At 41.4% G+C, this 17,237-nt stretch overlaps 1 protein-coding gene across 3 annotated transcripts in view; it reads left to right on the top strand.

Annotated features, from left to right (window-relative positions):
- Positions 1 to 418: 418 nt before the first annotated feature.
- Positions 419 to 17,237, top strand: part of LOC139385131 (NEDD4 E3 ubiquitin protein ligase a) — a 41,798-nt gene continuing 24,979 nt past the window's right edge. For all 3 annotated transcript variants that reach the window (XM_071130208.1, XM_071130206.1, XM_071130207.1), the window contains exons 1-5: positions 419 to 884; positions 2,877 to 2,950; positions 4,418 to 4,496; positions 4,592 to 4,630; positions 15,346 to 15,399. In XM_071130208.1, the coding sequence (XP_070986309.1) occupies positions 837 to 884; positions 2,877 to 2,950; positions 4,418 to 4,496; positions 4,592 to 4,630; positions 15,346 to 15,399 (294 nt within the window). In that variant the 5' untranslated portion in view covers positions 419 to 836. The remainder of the gene's footprint in view (positions 885 to 2,876; positions 2,951 to 4,417; positions 4,497 to 4,591; positions 4,631 to 15,345; positions 15,400 to 17,237) is intronic.

Consider the following 17,237-nt stretch of genomic DNA (forward strand, 5'->3'; position numbering starts at 1 on the left):
GCTCTTCCCTCCAGCGCCATTCTAAAAAGGCGGAAGAGAGGGGCATACTTTATGCTACTTACCTATCTGTGTTTCAGAACACCTGTGTGTAAACAGAAGATGGATGCAACAAAGGTGTTGTCACAAAACATACATGTTGGCTGTAACTGTTAACGATGTACAGTAAGTGTTTATTTTGGATTTGTGAAATTATTTTGATGTGATATTAAAGAGAGCTTTACGTTTATAGAACTGTACCTCAATTGACAATCAACTCACGTTTAGATGGAGTATTTGGATGTGATATTAAAGAGAGCTTTACGTGTATAGAACTGTACCGCAATTGACAATCAACTCACGTTTAGATGGAGTATTTGGCTGTTTTGCTGCCAGAGCCAATTCGGCTCTGAACAGAACATGTAAGGGGCTCCTTTTGTCCATATTGGGCTAGTCTCAGTGGTTTGGAAAATGATGCAACATTACACAATTTGAAATGGGTACATTATTTGTCCTGGTCTGCAATGGAAGTGAAGATGCAAAACTATTAATTACAACCATTTGCACTAACCACCGGATGTTATGTGATGGCTGTTTTGTGTCAACTTTTTATATACATTGTACATCACGTTCTCGTGAATTACTACGTAGAGGTGGAGGCGTGGTAGCGGAGGGAGGAGAGGAGTCGGGATCCTGTTGGTGGAGAACAACGCACGACACATTTGAACATTTTAACTAGAATTGTGTTTGGTACAGTTCATTTGTTAGTGAAAGGTGAATTGGTGGAAGAGCACCTACAGCGTTAAAATTCTGTACATTTTACTTTAATCGAGCTACAGGACAACTACGGGGCTGAGGATATGAGTATGGCCGCACTTCCCGAGGTCCGCGGACTTCAGACTGATGAGGTAAATATTTAGCTAACGCTACCTAACTAGTTAGCTAGCTAATTAACCAACTGGCTACGTGGGCAGACAAAATCCGTTATATCCAAGTGTTTAGCTAAATTCTCATTACATTTCTTTGGGTATTGTCAACCAAGCTGTTAGAGTTGGACAGTCAAGTCCCAACATACCAATATCCATTTTATCGAAGCAACGTTAGCCAGCTAGCTAGCTAGCTAGTTAGCATGTGTAACAGTTGATTGTCACTGAGTACGTCATCAGCTATCTGGTAGCTGTCATCGTTGTATAGGCCTACTGTTGATTAATTAGCTAGCTAACACACATTTTTTTGACCACCTATAGATAATACAATATATTAATTGAATTATCAACTAACCATGTCAGTTGGCTATAAACTCAGAGAGCATTGCCCAAATGAGTCATGTGAGTTATTATCACGTCATTATTAATGTGGCCTAAATTGATCTTGAATGTTTGAGATCAAATAAGTGGAAAACCACACTTTATATTCCTGTTAGTCATTTACAGTAAGTGCCATTTATGTAGTTAACATCATTAACCTGATATTTACAGTGTTGCATTTGGGAAGTATTCAGACCCCTTGACTTTTTCCACATTTTGTTACTTTACAGCCTTATTCTAAAATGGATGAAAAAATAAATAAAACTCAGCAATCTACACACAATAACACATAATGACAAAGTGAAAACAGGTTATTAGATTTTTTTGCAAATGCATTAAAATAAAAAAACAGAAACCTTATTTACAAAAGTATTCAGACCCTTTGAGGTTGAAGGAATTTTCGGTAGAGCTCAGAGTCAGCAATGTGTCGCGGCACAGATCTGAGGAAGAGTACCAAAAAATGTCTGCAGCATTGAATGTCCCCAAGAACACAGTGGCCTCCATCATTCTTAAATGGAAGAAGTTTGGAACCATCAAGACTTGTCCTAGAGCTCAGCCCTGCCAAACTGAGCAATTGGGGGAGAAGGCCCTTGGTCAGGGAGGTGACCAAGAACCCAATGTTCACTCTGACTGAGCGCTAGAGTTCCTCTGTGGAGATGGGGAGAACTATCTAGAAGGACAACCATCTCTGCAGCACTCCACAAATCAGACTTTTATGTTAGTGGCCAGACGGAAGCCACGCCGCAGTAAAAGGCACATGATAGTTTGCCAAATGGCACCTAAAGGAATCTGACTATAAGAAACAAGATTCTCTGGTCTGATGAAAACAAGATTGAACTGTTTGGCCTAAATGCCAAGCGTTACGTCTGGAGAACCTGGCACCATCCCTACGGTGAAGCACGGTGGTGACAGCATGCTGTGGGAATGTTTTTCAGCGGCAGGGACTTGGAGACTAGACAGGATCGAGGGAAAGATGAACAGAGCAAAGTACAGTGAGATCCTTGAAAACCTGCTCAGGACCTCAGACTGGGGCAAATGTTCACCTTCCAACAGGACAAAGACCCTAAGCACACAGCCAAGACATCGCAGGAGTGGCTTCAGGATAAGTCTCTGAATGTCCTTGAGTGGCCCAACCAGAGCCCGGACTTAAACCCGATCTAACATCTCTGGAGAGACCTAAAAATAGCTGTGCAGCGACGCTCTCCATCCAACCTCGCAGTGCTCGAGAGGATCTGAAGAGAAGAATGGGAGAAACTCCCCAAAAACAGGTGTGCCAAGCTTGTAGCGTCATACCCAAGAAGACTCAAGTCTGTAATCGCTGCCAGTGATGCTTCAACAATGTCCTGAGTAAAGGGTCTGAATACTTATGTAAATGTGATATTTCAGTTTTTTTAATTTTTTAATACATTAGCAAGAATTTCTAAAAACCTGCTTTTGCTTTGACATAATGGGGTATTTTGTGTAGATTGATGAGGGGAAAAAACTATTTAATATTTTAGAATAAGGCTGTAACGTAACAAAATGTGGATAAAGTCACTTTGCACTGTAAGCAGCAAGTAATGTGATTTATGTCCTTATTGTGTTTTTTTCCAGAATGAGGCTAGAATTCTGAGAGTGAAAGTCATAGCTGGAATTGGTTTGGCCAAGAAAGATATCCTTGGAGCCAGGTCAGTCTTGATTTTGAGGAAAATATGTCTTCAAATTGATAATCCAATCTATCAGTATCACTTTAACAAATTCAGGAGATTTGTTTTTTAATGGTATTAATGCGAATGGTGGGACAGAGAAGTTAATCTCATATTAGCGAGGATAGCTTCACTGCCCCCTCCGGACGCAAAATCACGTCCCTGTGTTTTGACCACTCGTACGTTCGCCTTACATTCTGATGCAATCCCAATTCTGACACCAATTTAACGAACAGCGGTACAGGGAAGCGAACCCGGGTCATTGGTGTGAAATGCAAAAACCCTATGGATTGCACCCATAGGGTCAACCCACTTGGTTGGAATTGTAACTAGGCCCATATTAGCGAGGATTGCTTCAGTATCTTTGTATAATTCTGGTGTCTCATGTTACCAAAATACGGTGTCCTATCTTTGGTACACTCCCTTTTTAGGAAACTTGTGCTTTTGGCCATGTTATACCATAAAATACAAAATTCTGATTCTACATGATCCTTAGTGTGTACTGTGGACCCTTCCTAACTTATTGGACTCCTAAATTATCTATTACAGTTCTGTGTGCTGTTTTGCCCAAAACACAAGAGTCTAGAGTTTATAAGCAGGTCTATTGCCCCAATCATTTTACACATCTACCCACTTCATTATAAACAGCAAACTGATTATCAGTTTATACTGTAAACACTTGGTAATGAACCCATGTGTGTGGAACTTTTTTTATTTAGTCAACATTGTGGACCTAGTGGTGTGCATGCGCATACTATACTATATGGTTGTTGAAGGCACTGTGCATTTAGAAATACAAACTTATTTGCCTAATACTTATTGAATACTATTAATCAAACTTGAGCGCAAAAACCTGACACTTGCAAAATCATCTTCAAACTGTGCTGTTCCACAGACAGATAATGGTTGCTGTGGTCCTGTTTTGCATTGTTGAATGGAAAGTTCAACACCATAGCAGTGGGTTGAAAGACGGCCTTGAAGACACCTTGTGTACCCACTTCAAAATATGATATTCTTAACATAAGCCTACTTGATATGAATATCTTCCATGCGTTCCTTAAATTGTTCAATTTTTCCTTAAATTCTCTTTAGACCGTAATGTAACTGTCCTGTGCAACCTTAAGATGGCGCTATAATCAGGAGTTCTGTGCCCTTGCATACAGTAGATGCTCCAGAATCTCCAGACTCCTTTCCCCTAAAGCCCACCATTTCCCCTCAAGGCAGTGCTGCCGAATAAACACTTTTTTTTCTTCACATGTCCATTGTAAAAGTTCAGTCGTTTTTTTCAGTGCAACTAGTTATGGTTCCGATGACATCATTGGTTTGTGCTCCATATGGCCTGTGGGATAAAACTGTTACATGCTGAGATGTTCCCTCGTTTGATCTTTGGGCACACCAAGGGACAGATAGACAACAAGTTGAGCGTTGTCTTTTTATTTTCTATCACAGTGATCCATATACAAGAGTGTCCCTTTATGACCCTGTCAATGGAGAACTAACAAGTCTTCAGACTAAAACAATTAAAAAGGTGAGTAACTGCGCTAGCTGAATAAGTACAGAGCATTTATTTGTTTGTTTTTTGTAAGTATCCTATTTACATTTGAAATGCATTGTCATTTCCAGACATTGGATCCGAAGTGGAATGAGGAATTATTTTTCAGGGTAAGTCAAATGTATGGTAAAAAGAGCATTGTGAATTCTTGTGAATGTGTGTGTAGTTTCTGTTTTACCCAGGGCTCTGAGAACATTTAAGACTCAACCTTTCAAAATGTTGAAAGACTCAAAATTCTCTCTCTTTATCGCATCTCTTTTTGCTGCATGCCTCCATGTAGTATGGACAATTAACTGCAGTCTTATTTCCTAGCCCTAACGGCTCAGTAATATGTTCCCTATTAGTGTTTGACACTGCTCCAGATTCTCACTGGGAGGTTTAACATTTCACAAACAGCAAGTTAAAAGTCAGAACGCGAAACATGTTATGTTCATGTCTGCAGACATGGGCGTTTAAAAATAAATAAAAAATAAAATAAAATCACAATGTTCATGGGTGTCTGTACATTATGAGCACCAACAGGAAGTCCTCCACTGTGTTGAGCATTGTGATTGGTCAGTAAGACCCACACAGCATCCTGTGACTATTGTTGCCCCTTGTTCCTATCTTGGACATGTAAACACAGCTTGATTGAATGTTGAACTGAAGGTGTGAAACAGAGCCTCTGAGTCAGCTGGTGTTGACGTGAGTCTTTGCTCTGAGGTTTTTGTGTGGAGAGCTGCGTATAACAAGGTCCTTCTGTCCTGATTGTTTTTCATTAGGTTGATCCTCTATGGTGGAGGAACAGACATAAATATTCACAACTCTTTTTTAGTAGCTATGGGGGCACAGATATGAATTTGAAATGTTAGTGTACCTTGAGACCTGAAATTCAAGGACACAATTCAAAAGCTGGAACTTTTGCTGACGGAGTTTGAATTTGTTATTTCAACAAAAATACTTTGAAAAGAGTAGGTTGTTTGGATGGTGGATTCCTAAGCCTATTGTGGTTGCAAAAATGTAATCTTGATGGAGAAAACCACATCTTCTGCATGTGGAGAAATGCAGAGAGCTGGGTAACTTCTACCTGCATCTGGATGTACCACATAGCAGGAGACTTGGCCCATCTCGCCAGGAGACCGAGGGAGATATTTGAAATGTTTTAATTTCTCTGGCCCTGGACATTGAGCAGGAAGCTTTTGTGTGTGTATATATAGTTGCACACATTCACTAAAATATACACTATGTTTAAGCCTTAGACACTCATTAGCCATGTCTAGAAATGATGGCAGTGTTGCACAATGTCTCATTGCCCTGGACAATGATTCAACATTCTCCCAGTGATCTGAAATGTAAAAAAACAATCACGTCACCATGCCAGTTGAGATTTCTCCATCTCCTACAGTCTATTCAGGGCTTTCTCCATCATGGTTTCTTGGTACAGTAAATCAGTACCTTAGTGTTACAACAGCTGTATACGTCTAACAGGTCCCTGCACTTTGTAGTACTTGTCCCTATTGTGAATATTATTATGTTTATACCTGCCCTGGAACTCTATATAGAACCTTCTTGATAAAATAACGTGTCCAACCAATGTCAAAATATATTTTTAAACACCTGATTCCCTAGCCTATCTCATCTTTTGTTTATTCTTTTGAAGTTAATCATATAAAGTAAACAAGTTATATTTGACGAACGCACTCATATATTCTACAGGCGTTGCGGCCTATTTGGCCCACCTTACCAATGTGGCAGTGTCAATAATGGCTTCATTTAGCAAGAGGGCCCGTTTTAACAGAAACACATTTCATTTTCCAGTGGTCATGAAATGCCTGGGGGCAGTGACTTTAGTTACAATGCCCCTGTGCTCCCCTTCCCAGCTCTGCCAGGTGGTTTTCTGACGTATTTTAGTTATAGATCATTCTCTCTGTTTTAAGCATTGAGAGGAAATACACCTATGCTTTGAAAATATTTGAAAATATTTGTACAAAAAAAATGGTATTGTTAGTTTTGTGTTAAATGGGATGAGTTTTGTAATTAAAGCTGGGTGTCAGCAGATGGAGGATCCAATTAGCTTTCATTAGTCCAGTCAGCGATAGATTGAAACAGTAGCCATGTTTGGTGCGAAACCTACTAGTTTTCAAGGACCTGTTTGTGCTTTGTCTTAGCCCTGTGGTATTCTGGCTGGTTGGCTATCTTTGCTTGTGAGTGGAGCTTGCTTGTGAGTTGATTTTAGCTTTGACAGCTGACATTGGTCACCAGCCATTTGTGGTGCTGAGGACTGTGCTACATCAGCTGATGTCACAAAGTGCTGTACAGAAACCCAGCCTAAAACCCCAAACAGCAAGCAATGCAGGTGTACAATCGTGGCCAAAAGTTTTGAGAATGACACAAATATTAATTTTCACAAAGTCTGCTGCCTCAGTTTGTATGATGGCAATTTGCATATACTCCAGAATGTTATGAAGAGTGATCAGATGAATTTTAATTAGTTGCAAAGTCCCTCTTTGCCATGCAAATGAACTGAATCCCCCAAAAACATTTCCACTGCATTTCAGCCCTGCCACAAAACTACCAGCTGACATCATGTCAGTGATTCTCTCGTTAACACAGTTATGAGTGTTGACGAGGACAAGGTTGGAGATCACTCTGTCATGCTGATTGAGTTCGAATAACAGACTGGAAGCTTCAGAAGGAGGGTGGTGCTTGGAATCATTGTTCTTCCTCTGTCAACCATGGTTACCTGCAAGGAAACACGTGCCGTCATCATTGCTTTGCACAAAAAGGGCTTCACAGGCAAGGATATTGCTGCCAGTAAGATTGCACCTAAATCAACCATTTATCGGATCATCAAGAGCTTCAAGGAGAGCAGTTCAATTGTTGTGAAGAAGGCTTCAAGGCGCCCAAGGAAATCCAGCAAGCGCCAGGACCGTCTCCTAAAGTTGAAGGTACAGGGATTGGACTGCTGAGGACTGGGGTAAAGTCATTTTCTCTGAATCCCCTTTCCGATTGTTTGAGGCATCCGGAAAAAAGCTTGTCCGGAGAAGACCAGGTGAGCGCTACCACCAGTCCTGTGTCATGCCAACAGTAAAGCATCCTGAGACCATTCGTGTGTGGGGTTGCTTCTCAGCCAAGGGAGTGGGCTCACTCACAATTTTGCAACTTCTCCCAACCATCCAGGAACAGTTTGGTGACGAACAATGCCTTTTCCAGCATGATGGAGCACCTTGCCATAAGGCAAAAGTGATAACTAAGTGGCTCGGGGAACAAAACATAGATATTTTGGGTCCATGGCCACGAAACTCCCCAGACCTTAATCCCATTGAGAACTTGTGGTCAATCCTCAAGAGGCAGGTGGACAAACAAAAACCCACAAATTATGACAAACTACAAGCATTGATTCTGCAAGAATGGGCTGCCATCAGTGGCCCAGAAGTTAATTGACAGCATGCCCGGGCGGATTGCAGAGGTCTTGAAAAAGAAGGGTCAACACTTAAAATATTGACTCTTTGCATCAACTTCATGTAATTGTCAATAAGTCTTTGACACTTATGAAATGCTTGTAATTATACTTCAGTATTCCATGGTAACATCTGACAATATCTAAAGACACTGAAGCAGCAAACTTTGTGGAAATTAATATTTGTGTCATTCTCAAAACTTTTGGCCACGACTAGAAGCACGGTGGCTAGAAAAAACTCCCTAGATAGGCCAGAACCTAGGAAGAAACCTAGAGAGGAACCAGGCTATGAGAGGTGGCAGGTCCTCTTCTGGCTGTGCCGGGTGGCGATTTATAACAGAACATTGGCAAGATGTTCAAATGTTCATAGATGACCAGCAGGGTCAAATAATAATAATCACAGTGGTTGTCGAGGATGCAACAGGTCAGCACCTCAGGAGTGAATGTCAGTTGGCTTGTCATAGCCGAACATTGAGAGTATCTCTACCGCTCCTGCTGTCTCTAGATAGTTGAAAACAACAGGTCTGGGACAGGTAGCATGCCCGGTGAACAGGTCCATAGCCGCAGGCAGAACAGTTGAAACTGGAGCAGCAGCACGGCCAGGTGGACTGGGGACAGCAAGGAGTCATCACGCCAGGTAGTCCTGAGGCATGGTCCTAGTGCTCAGGTCCTCTGAGAAAGAGAGAATTAGAGAGAGCATACTTAAATTCACACAGGACACCGGATAAGACAGGATAAATATTCCAGATATAACAGACTGACCCTAGCCACCCGACACACACTACTGCAGCATAAATACTGGAGGCTGAGACAGGAGGGGTCGGGAGACACTGTGGCCCCGTCCGACGATACCCCCGGACAGGGCCAAACAGGCAGGATATAAACCCACCCACTTTGCCTTTGCACAGCCCCCACACCACTAGAGGGATATCTTCAACCACCAACTTACCATCCTGAGACAAGGCCAAGTATAGCCCACAAAGATCTCCGCCACGGCACAACCCAAGGGGAGGGTGGCGCCAACCCGGACAGGGAGATCACGTCAGTGACTCAACCCACTCAAGCGACGCACCCCTCCTAGGGACGGCATGGAAGGGCACCAGTAAGCCAGTGACTCAGCCCCTGTAATAGGGTTAGAGGCAGGTAATCCCAGTAGAGAGAGGGGAACCGGCCAGGCAGAGACAGCAAGGGCGGTTCGTTTCTCCAGTGCCTTTCCGTTCACCTTCACACTCCTGGGCCAGACTACACTCAATCATAGGACCTACTGAAGAGATGAGTCTTCAGTAAAGACTTAAAGGTTGAGCCCGAGTCGTGTCGCTCACATGGGTAGGCAGACCATTCCATAAAAATTTAGCTCTATAGGAGAAATCCCTGCCTTCAGCTGTTTGCTTAGAAATTCTAGGGAGAGTAAGGAGGCCTGCGTCTTGTAACCGTAGCGTACGTTTTGATATGTACGGCAGGACCAAATCGGAAGATAGGAATGTAATGCTTTGTAGGTTAGCAGTAAAACCTTGAAATCAGCCAGTGTAGAGAGGCTATCACTGGAGTAATAGCAGCCGTTTTTAGCACTAGTTTCTGATTTTTGCAATGTTACGTAGATGGAAAAAATCTGTCCTTGAAACAGTCTTGATATGTTCGTCAAAAGAGAGATCGGGGTCCAGAGAAACGCCGAAGTCCTTCAGGTTTATTTGAGACGACTGTACAACCATCAAGATTAATTGTCAGATTCAACAGAAGATCTCTTAAATAGAAATCAGAAGCTTGAAGCTTGCCTGAGTTTATCCGCATTGACAACTCATGTTTTACAGACCCCTCATAACATGGCTGGGCTCGTTCTTACTCAAATCTGGTCATGACTCAATCATGACTCAATGCATAAACACTCAACTTATTTACAGTAGGAAGTGCTCGGGGTGTTTTCACAAGTACAAATATATTGTCTGGTCCTCCTTAGCCATTTTAAAAAGCATGAATATTAAAAAGAAGCTCCATATGCTGTCTGGTCCGCTGAGCAATGGCCCACCTTTCCCTTTGTCCTATTGTACCTTCATTTTGTCTAGACCAGGTATTTTCAAACAGGTGTATGTGCAATGCCGTCGGGGGAACGCCAATTTAAAATAAAAAATATGTTATTTATTTACATTATTTTCAAACAGTCCATTTATATTTTCCACATTTGGGTGAGTTTTTTTCTCTCGCCTGAGTAGCCTCGTTTCACTGCCCAAATTTTTTTTCACCTATCCATCCAATCACATTAACTGTTACTCTCTCACGGGAATTCCATTAACTGTCCGTATGTAGCTAAACGTAGCTGCTGCTCATTCCGTTTGCTCGAAAATTGATAAATGGTATAAAAAATAAAAAAAAAGTAGACAGACACATTTTTTATTTGACCTTTATTTAACTAGGCAAGTCAGTTAACTTCTTTGGGGTACCCCCGCCTTCTCAATTTCCGCTTAAAGACACACCCTAATCTAACTGCCTGTAGCTCAGGCCCAGAGGCAATGATATGCATATTCTTTGTATAATTTGAAAGGAAACACTCTGAATTATGTGGAAATGTGAATTGAATGTTGGAGAATATAACACAATAGATCTGGTAGAAGAAAATACAAGGAAATAAACATACGTTTTCTGTTTTTTATTGTTGCTGCATCATCTTACAAATGACCAAGAACAGCCAAACATACAGATAGGATTCTGTGGATGATTTGAATGAAGAACATAAGATGGCAACAATAGCTGAGCAAAGTTTTGGGCAGATAACTTAAAAAATGAGCAAGCTACATGACATTGAGCATGAATTCACCCAGGTGTCCCACACAAATATACCCAAGTGGCCGAATTGGTACAGTGATACATTTTGAAGGAAATAACTATATACAAAATACATAAATGCTATTCTAACACTAATAATAAAACAAACAATTAACAAGGGTAACTATTTACAATATTGTGAAGCCCCTCAGTCCTCTACACAATATTGTGCTGCTGGTGCCATGGCCCATAGCAGTCTCTTTCTGCTGTAAAGCAAAGGCTTACTGAACAGGTGGTGCAGGTGATGGGACATTTCCTGTGACAAAGGGCACAACGACGTCTCCCTACTGTGCCCTTTTTGCCCTGAGGCACATTCATGCCTGCAGAGATGAATCTGGGCAGGTGAACACCACTGGTTGGAGCAGAAGGGACAGAGGTAGAGGGGACAGAAGGTGCTACAGTGGACTTGCTGTAGCTAGCAAGCTCCTGGATGAGCAGCTCCCTGAAGGCTAGCTGTGAGATGGGGGGGCTGCCCACAGCTCTTAGCCATTTCCTTCTGGAGGATGAAGGCATTCACCACTTTTTTTGTGGTCCATGCCCCGGCACCGTCCTTCACACGCCTGACGACGTGATCTCCACTGAAGGACTTGTGGATACTGGAGCACATGACCACCTCTCTGGTATCCATCCACTTCACAAAGAGCAGGCCATTCTCACGGATCCATCGCATGGTACCCCGCTCAGCCCGCTTAGGCATGTCGTTCACCTTTGTCTTTGGAAAGCCCACTCTGTTGGTCCGAATGGTGCCACAAGCCCACACATCCCGCTACCTCAGTTCTGTAAACAGGGTAGGCTTTGTGTAGAAGTTGTCCACAAACAGTTTGTAGCCCTTCCCCAGCAGTTGAAAATCCAATAACTCCATAACGGAATCATAACGCAGTCCATTACCGGTAGTAAAACTGTTGATTCTGGCCTTTGAGGCTACTGTCTTCTTATCGATGGACAGGTTCTGGGCGGGCTGAAAATAGGTCTTGCATGCCTCAACGATGTTGGGGTAGAGAGGTTTGACTTTGCACAGCCTATCAAACCTTGGTGTGCCTCTCTTCTTGTCATTCTCCCCATCAACTTCTGGGTCACTGATGTGAAGCGCCTGTGAGATAGTCAGAAACCTTTTACAAGTCATGGGGAAAGGCAGTTGATAGAGAGCTGTCCCTTGGAGTTTTAAACATTACCAGCCCCTTGTAAATGACCATTGAAAAGTAGCAGAAAGGGTCTGACATGGAAATGGTCTTCCATGCCTCTTTCTTTCCTGCTTGCTTCTTAGCCCCGTACTTATTGGTATTCGACACCAGGGAATCAACAACTGACGAGGTGAAAAACAGTTCAAAAAGTTGAAGGGGGCTGTACTTTGCAGTCATGTCTAGTTGAGGTCCTGGCTGCCTTTTGGGTCTAAAAACTGGTGGATTTGGTTCCACATCTTCTAACACAGAGTGCCAACGACCCTCTGCTCCTCTGTCTGCAAGTTTCTCTCTTCCCTACCTCCGCTTCTTTGTCACTGACTTCATATCTCTAGATGGCCAGGTAGGTGTGGAGCCGGAGACAGCGGGGGTCCGGCTGGATGAACCAGCTTCAGAGGGAGATGGACACCTAGACATTGGCGGCTCATAATCAAAATCACTGCCACTGTGAAAGAAAAAAATCAGTAACAACACTTTCACATATGAGCCCTGTATCAACACGTAAAATAAACAGATATATATAGAGTACAGCGAACATAATCACCATGGTGAAGTGGTGAAGGGCTGTTCCATTCCATGTTTATGTAAAATACATTTTAAAAATATATCACACACACACACACAGTATAGCCAATGTGTACTTTACACATTTCATTACAGATTATATTTTTATATATTGCAAATAAAATAAGAAAATCTATTAAAAAAATCTCAAATGAATAATATTTGATATTATTAATTTCAAACAATGACATTAGCATTAGAATTTAACAAACCAGCATGGCATCCTCGCCATGCAGAAACATGTCTTCCGCCTGGGAGTCAAAACTAGCTTAGCTGAAAGATTCATCTTCCTGAAGCAACTCGGTCTCGCTGTATCTATCTATTTCATCTATAATTTGGGTTAAATCTGTATACCTAGACTTTGTTTTATCTTTTCCTGATATATTCAACATATTTTAAATATATAAACTTGTTGAAAATGCTATTGAATATGTACTGCTATGCGTAACACCCGTGGCTCTGTCAAGTAGGATTTGCAATTGCGAATGAACCTCTTTTACGACAGAGTTTACGACAAAGGCTGGTCTTCAACCGTATAACCATTACATATTGCCGTTTACCTCAGCTCATTGGCTATCTTCCAAGCTAGATTTCAAGATGATCCGTGGTCATTGAGCCAAAATACAGTCAATCAACGATAGACCGGTCCTACCATTGGTGCGCAATGATGTCATTGATTGGTGTCTTCAAATCGGTTTGTTTCGGTCAATACGTCCCGGGAAAAGAACCATCAAGTATGGTTGTTTTAGTAACAACCAAAGGATTGCAATGAATCCAACCATGACTGGATAAACTTTTGTTTAGTGTGTGTAATTACCACGAACGCGTCGTCCAAAGTTGAATGAGACGGAAATCATGACGCAAGCGGTTTACAAATGTTTCGTGTTAGGCTATAAAAATTGATTTTATCAAACAAAACGAACATTCACTGTGTAGGTAGGACACTTGGCATTGCCACCAGAGGAAGATCTTCAATGGTAAGCAATTTATTTTATTGTTATTTCTGACTTTCATGACGCTAATGCTTGGTTGGAAAATGATAGTAATACTTGTGTGTGCGTGGCGCCGTCCTCAGAAAATAGCATGTTTGCTTTCGTAGTAACTGCTTTTTGAAATCTGACACAGCGGCTGGATTAATAAGACGTTCATCTTTTAAATTATGTAAGATACATGTATTTACAACAAATGGTGTATTTAGATTGTTAGCTCTCTGCAGTTTCACCGGATGTTGGCCTGGTGGGACGTTAGCGTCTCACCTACCCTAGAGAGGTTAAGAACATATTCTTATTTTCAATGACGGCCTAGGAACAGTGGGTTAATTGCCTTGTTCAGGGGCAGAACGTCAGATTTTTACATTGTCAGCTCAGGGATTTGATCTTGTAACCTTTTGGTTACAAGTCCAACGCTCTAACCACTAGGCTACATGCCGCCCCACATAACAGCTCTACTTGTAGTACTGCCACTACCAGCAGTACTACACCTGCACCTGTCAACGACACAAGTTGTTCTGCTTCCATGTGCACATCAAATGCTAGCATCAGTAATTCTGCATTTGTTGTTAGCCCAGCTATTATGGACACTGACAGTTGTGAATCTGATGCAGCCGAAGAGCTACTGCCCCCCTTACCCGGGAATGCACCGAACAGACAGGGACGTTGAATAGATGGCAAATCGAATAGATGGCAAATATGATAAGAACTACATTGATTTGGGGTTCACTTATATTGGGAGTAATGCCTGTTATACAGTGGGGCAAAAAAGTATTTAGTCAGTCACCAATTGTGCAAGTTCTCCCACTTAAAAATATGAGAGGCCTGTAATTTTCATCATAGGTACACTTCAACTATGACAGACAAAATGAAAGAAAAAAATCCAGAAAATCACTGTAGGATTTTTTATGAATTTATTTGCAAATTATGGTGGAAAAATAAGTATGTGGAAAATGACTGAGACTCTCTCCAATACAACCCAACATTGCAGAGTTATGTGCATCCTTTCAAGCACACCCTTCTCATTAACCTGTGGTGAGTTATTCACAATTTTCGATTAACAAATACGATTTTATATTTGAGATGGTTAAATGAAGAGCAAAATGATTGGTAATTATTTGTGCCCTGGTCCTATAAGAGCTCTGTCACTTCCCACGAGCAGGGTTGTGCCACAAACTCACTCATTCTTATGTTTAACAAATGTATAGTTTGCGTGTGTGGCAGCCTTACAATGATGGCAACAACATTTGAGAGTGCGCTGACCCTGGTACCAGAGGGGGTACTCAGATGGCGGTTGAATGTTTGAAGGGGTACAGGACTATAAAAAGTTTAGGAACCACTGGTCTAGACGATGTCGCCGGTGTTGATGTTCTTATTTCTATGTGGATTTTCTTTTGACTTTGTAATCAGTTTGCTTTGAATCTTCACCTAGTTTTGAGACCTCTTAGGAAATTGCTCAGGAGATGTTTCCACTGCCTCTCTGTGGGTGTTTGTGACAGAATTGCTATGCTGTATAGCCTAACTGTTTTCATGGTATGTGAGCTCTGAGCAACATGAGGTCAAATGTCATCTTTCCACATACCAACGCATTGTGTTGGCCACTACAGAGATGTTTAGAGGGTACACCCAATTCTATAGAAACATTCCATTTGAACTTATAAACCAATAGTAAACAGGTCAAGTTCTATACCTAATGAAGGTAAACGATTTGTTGTGATTGACAGATACTGGGGTTCTTCGGACTATACCATGTTGGGGAAATTAAGTAGGGGTTGTTGTTGATTTAATTTGTTGATGTTCTTTGACCCATTTATTGATGTCGATCTTTTCTCTTTCAGGTTCATCCCAGGAAGCATCGGCTGTTGCTGGAGGTGTTCGATGAGAATCGTCTGGTAAGTCATTACGATATTCCTTCAGTATGTCCAGGCCTGTTGATTTGACACTGCCACCACCGCTGCTGACTCACTTTACTGGAAGTGGAAATGATCTTGAAGGCACAGACATAGTGATTGTTATTATAATCCTGTACATATGTTTTACCGTTTAGCACTTTATGCATCTAGTCCCCCTATTTGGAGGTTCATAAGTATTTGGACAAATTCACCTATGTGTATTAAACTAATCCGAGGTTAAGTATTTGGTCCCATATTCCTAGCACGCAATGGTAAAATCAAGCTTGTGACTCTACAAGCTTGTTGGATGCATTTGCAGTTTGTTTTGTTTGTGTTTCAGATTATGTTGTTCCCAATAGAAATGAATGGTAAGTAATGTGTTGTCATTTTGAAGTCACTTTTATTGTAAATAAGAATAGAATATGTTTCTGAACACTTCTACATCAACCCCTTACACTCGTGGAAATTGGCCTATATGGATAGGGCCAAATTGAAATGAAGAACAATGAAAAGCATTTGCATGACCATGTTAGCAATTGAAAGAGAACACTTTTGAGATTATGGGGAAATGATCAAGCCAAAGGTGAGGACACAACAGTTCACCTGACACAAGACTGAATCCAAACATTACACTGTTGATTTTATGTGCATTTTACATTTACTGTACATTTTTCACAGCCTTTTTCAATAACGAAAATCTGAAAATACTCTGGATACATTCAGTAACATAATAAGAATATTCATTGGCATTTTGGAGTAGGTGCAAGATATTTAAAAAATATTACAAGGGTTGAGTGAGAGGTCAGAGTGGTGTTTCCAAGTGGCCACACGCCACTCCAAACTGCACAGTTCCTAAGTCACTTCAATGCACTTTTATGATATAGTTGAAGGAACCCTTAACTATAAGGTCCTTTTTTGAGCTCTCCTGGATTTGCCATTGAGGAACTGAAGCAAGCCCACTTGTAGTTTTTTCTGTGGAACACAGCCCTGTGTCCCAACCATCATACATTACTGTTGTATACGCGATCAAAAAACTTTCCATTTATAAATCTGGGACAGAGGGCATCATTTGAAGGCAGATTCTATTGCCAACATGGCTAGCTAAGTTATAACATATGATCTTAGTGTTAGGCTTTCAAAAGGCACTTCAGAAGTTGAATGCATTTAAGTGCGTGTTCTGCTGCAAATTTTCTTCACAATACGACAAACACTCTCATTGTGTCCAGGACAACCCAGGGTATAACACATGTCATCCTGTAACTGTGGATCAAACATAATGATCATAAACATTGATAATGTAAATGACATGAGTTTTCAGATATGGACATGTGAAGTGCACATTTGGACTGTTGAGTGTGTGGTTTGCTTCTATAACATCAACGTGGTATTCATTATGATCCTCAAGGGTTCAACTTTCAGAACACATCGACTCCTGATTTACAGCATTATCCTCACTCAGACAACAAATGTGCAAAAGTAGACCAATTACTGGGAGGGACGGGGGCATCTTCTTGTCTCGTGCAGCCCTGTGAACTGTAAAAGCTGAGCTCTGATGTCATGTCTAGCATGTTACTGTACAGCCACTGGTTTCCAATTTTGGTGCTTGTCAATTACAAAATCTGCGTGGAAAGGGTTATTCTGGATGAATGAATCGTGAATGAGAAAGTTACAAAGGCATAAATATAATACCACCCCCCCCAAAGTATGTATGATATGTATGATGTTTGGGCCTCTAACGTTCTCACTCATCATTATTCATGATTCATTCATGATTATCCATAATCGTGGTAGCATCCACATTAGTACTGAAGTGTTCGGAAACATATTATTTTCTTATT

The sequence above is a fragment of the Oncorhynchus clarkii genome, chromosome 26, assembly GCF_045791955.1.
Source record: "Oncorhynchus clarkii lewisi isolate Uvic-CL-2024 chromosome 26, UVic_Ocla_1.0, whole genome shotgun sequence".
NCBI classification, from domain to species: domain Eukaryota; kingdom Metazoa; phylum Chordata; class Actinopteri; order Salmoniformes; family Salmonidae; genus Oncorhynchus; species Oncorhynchus clarkii.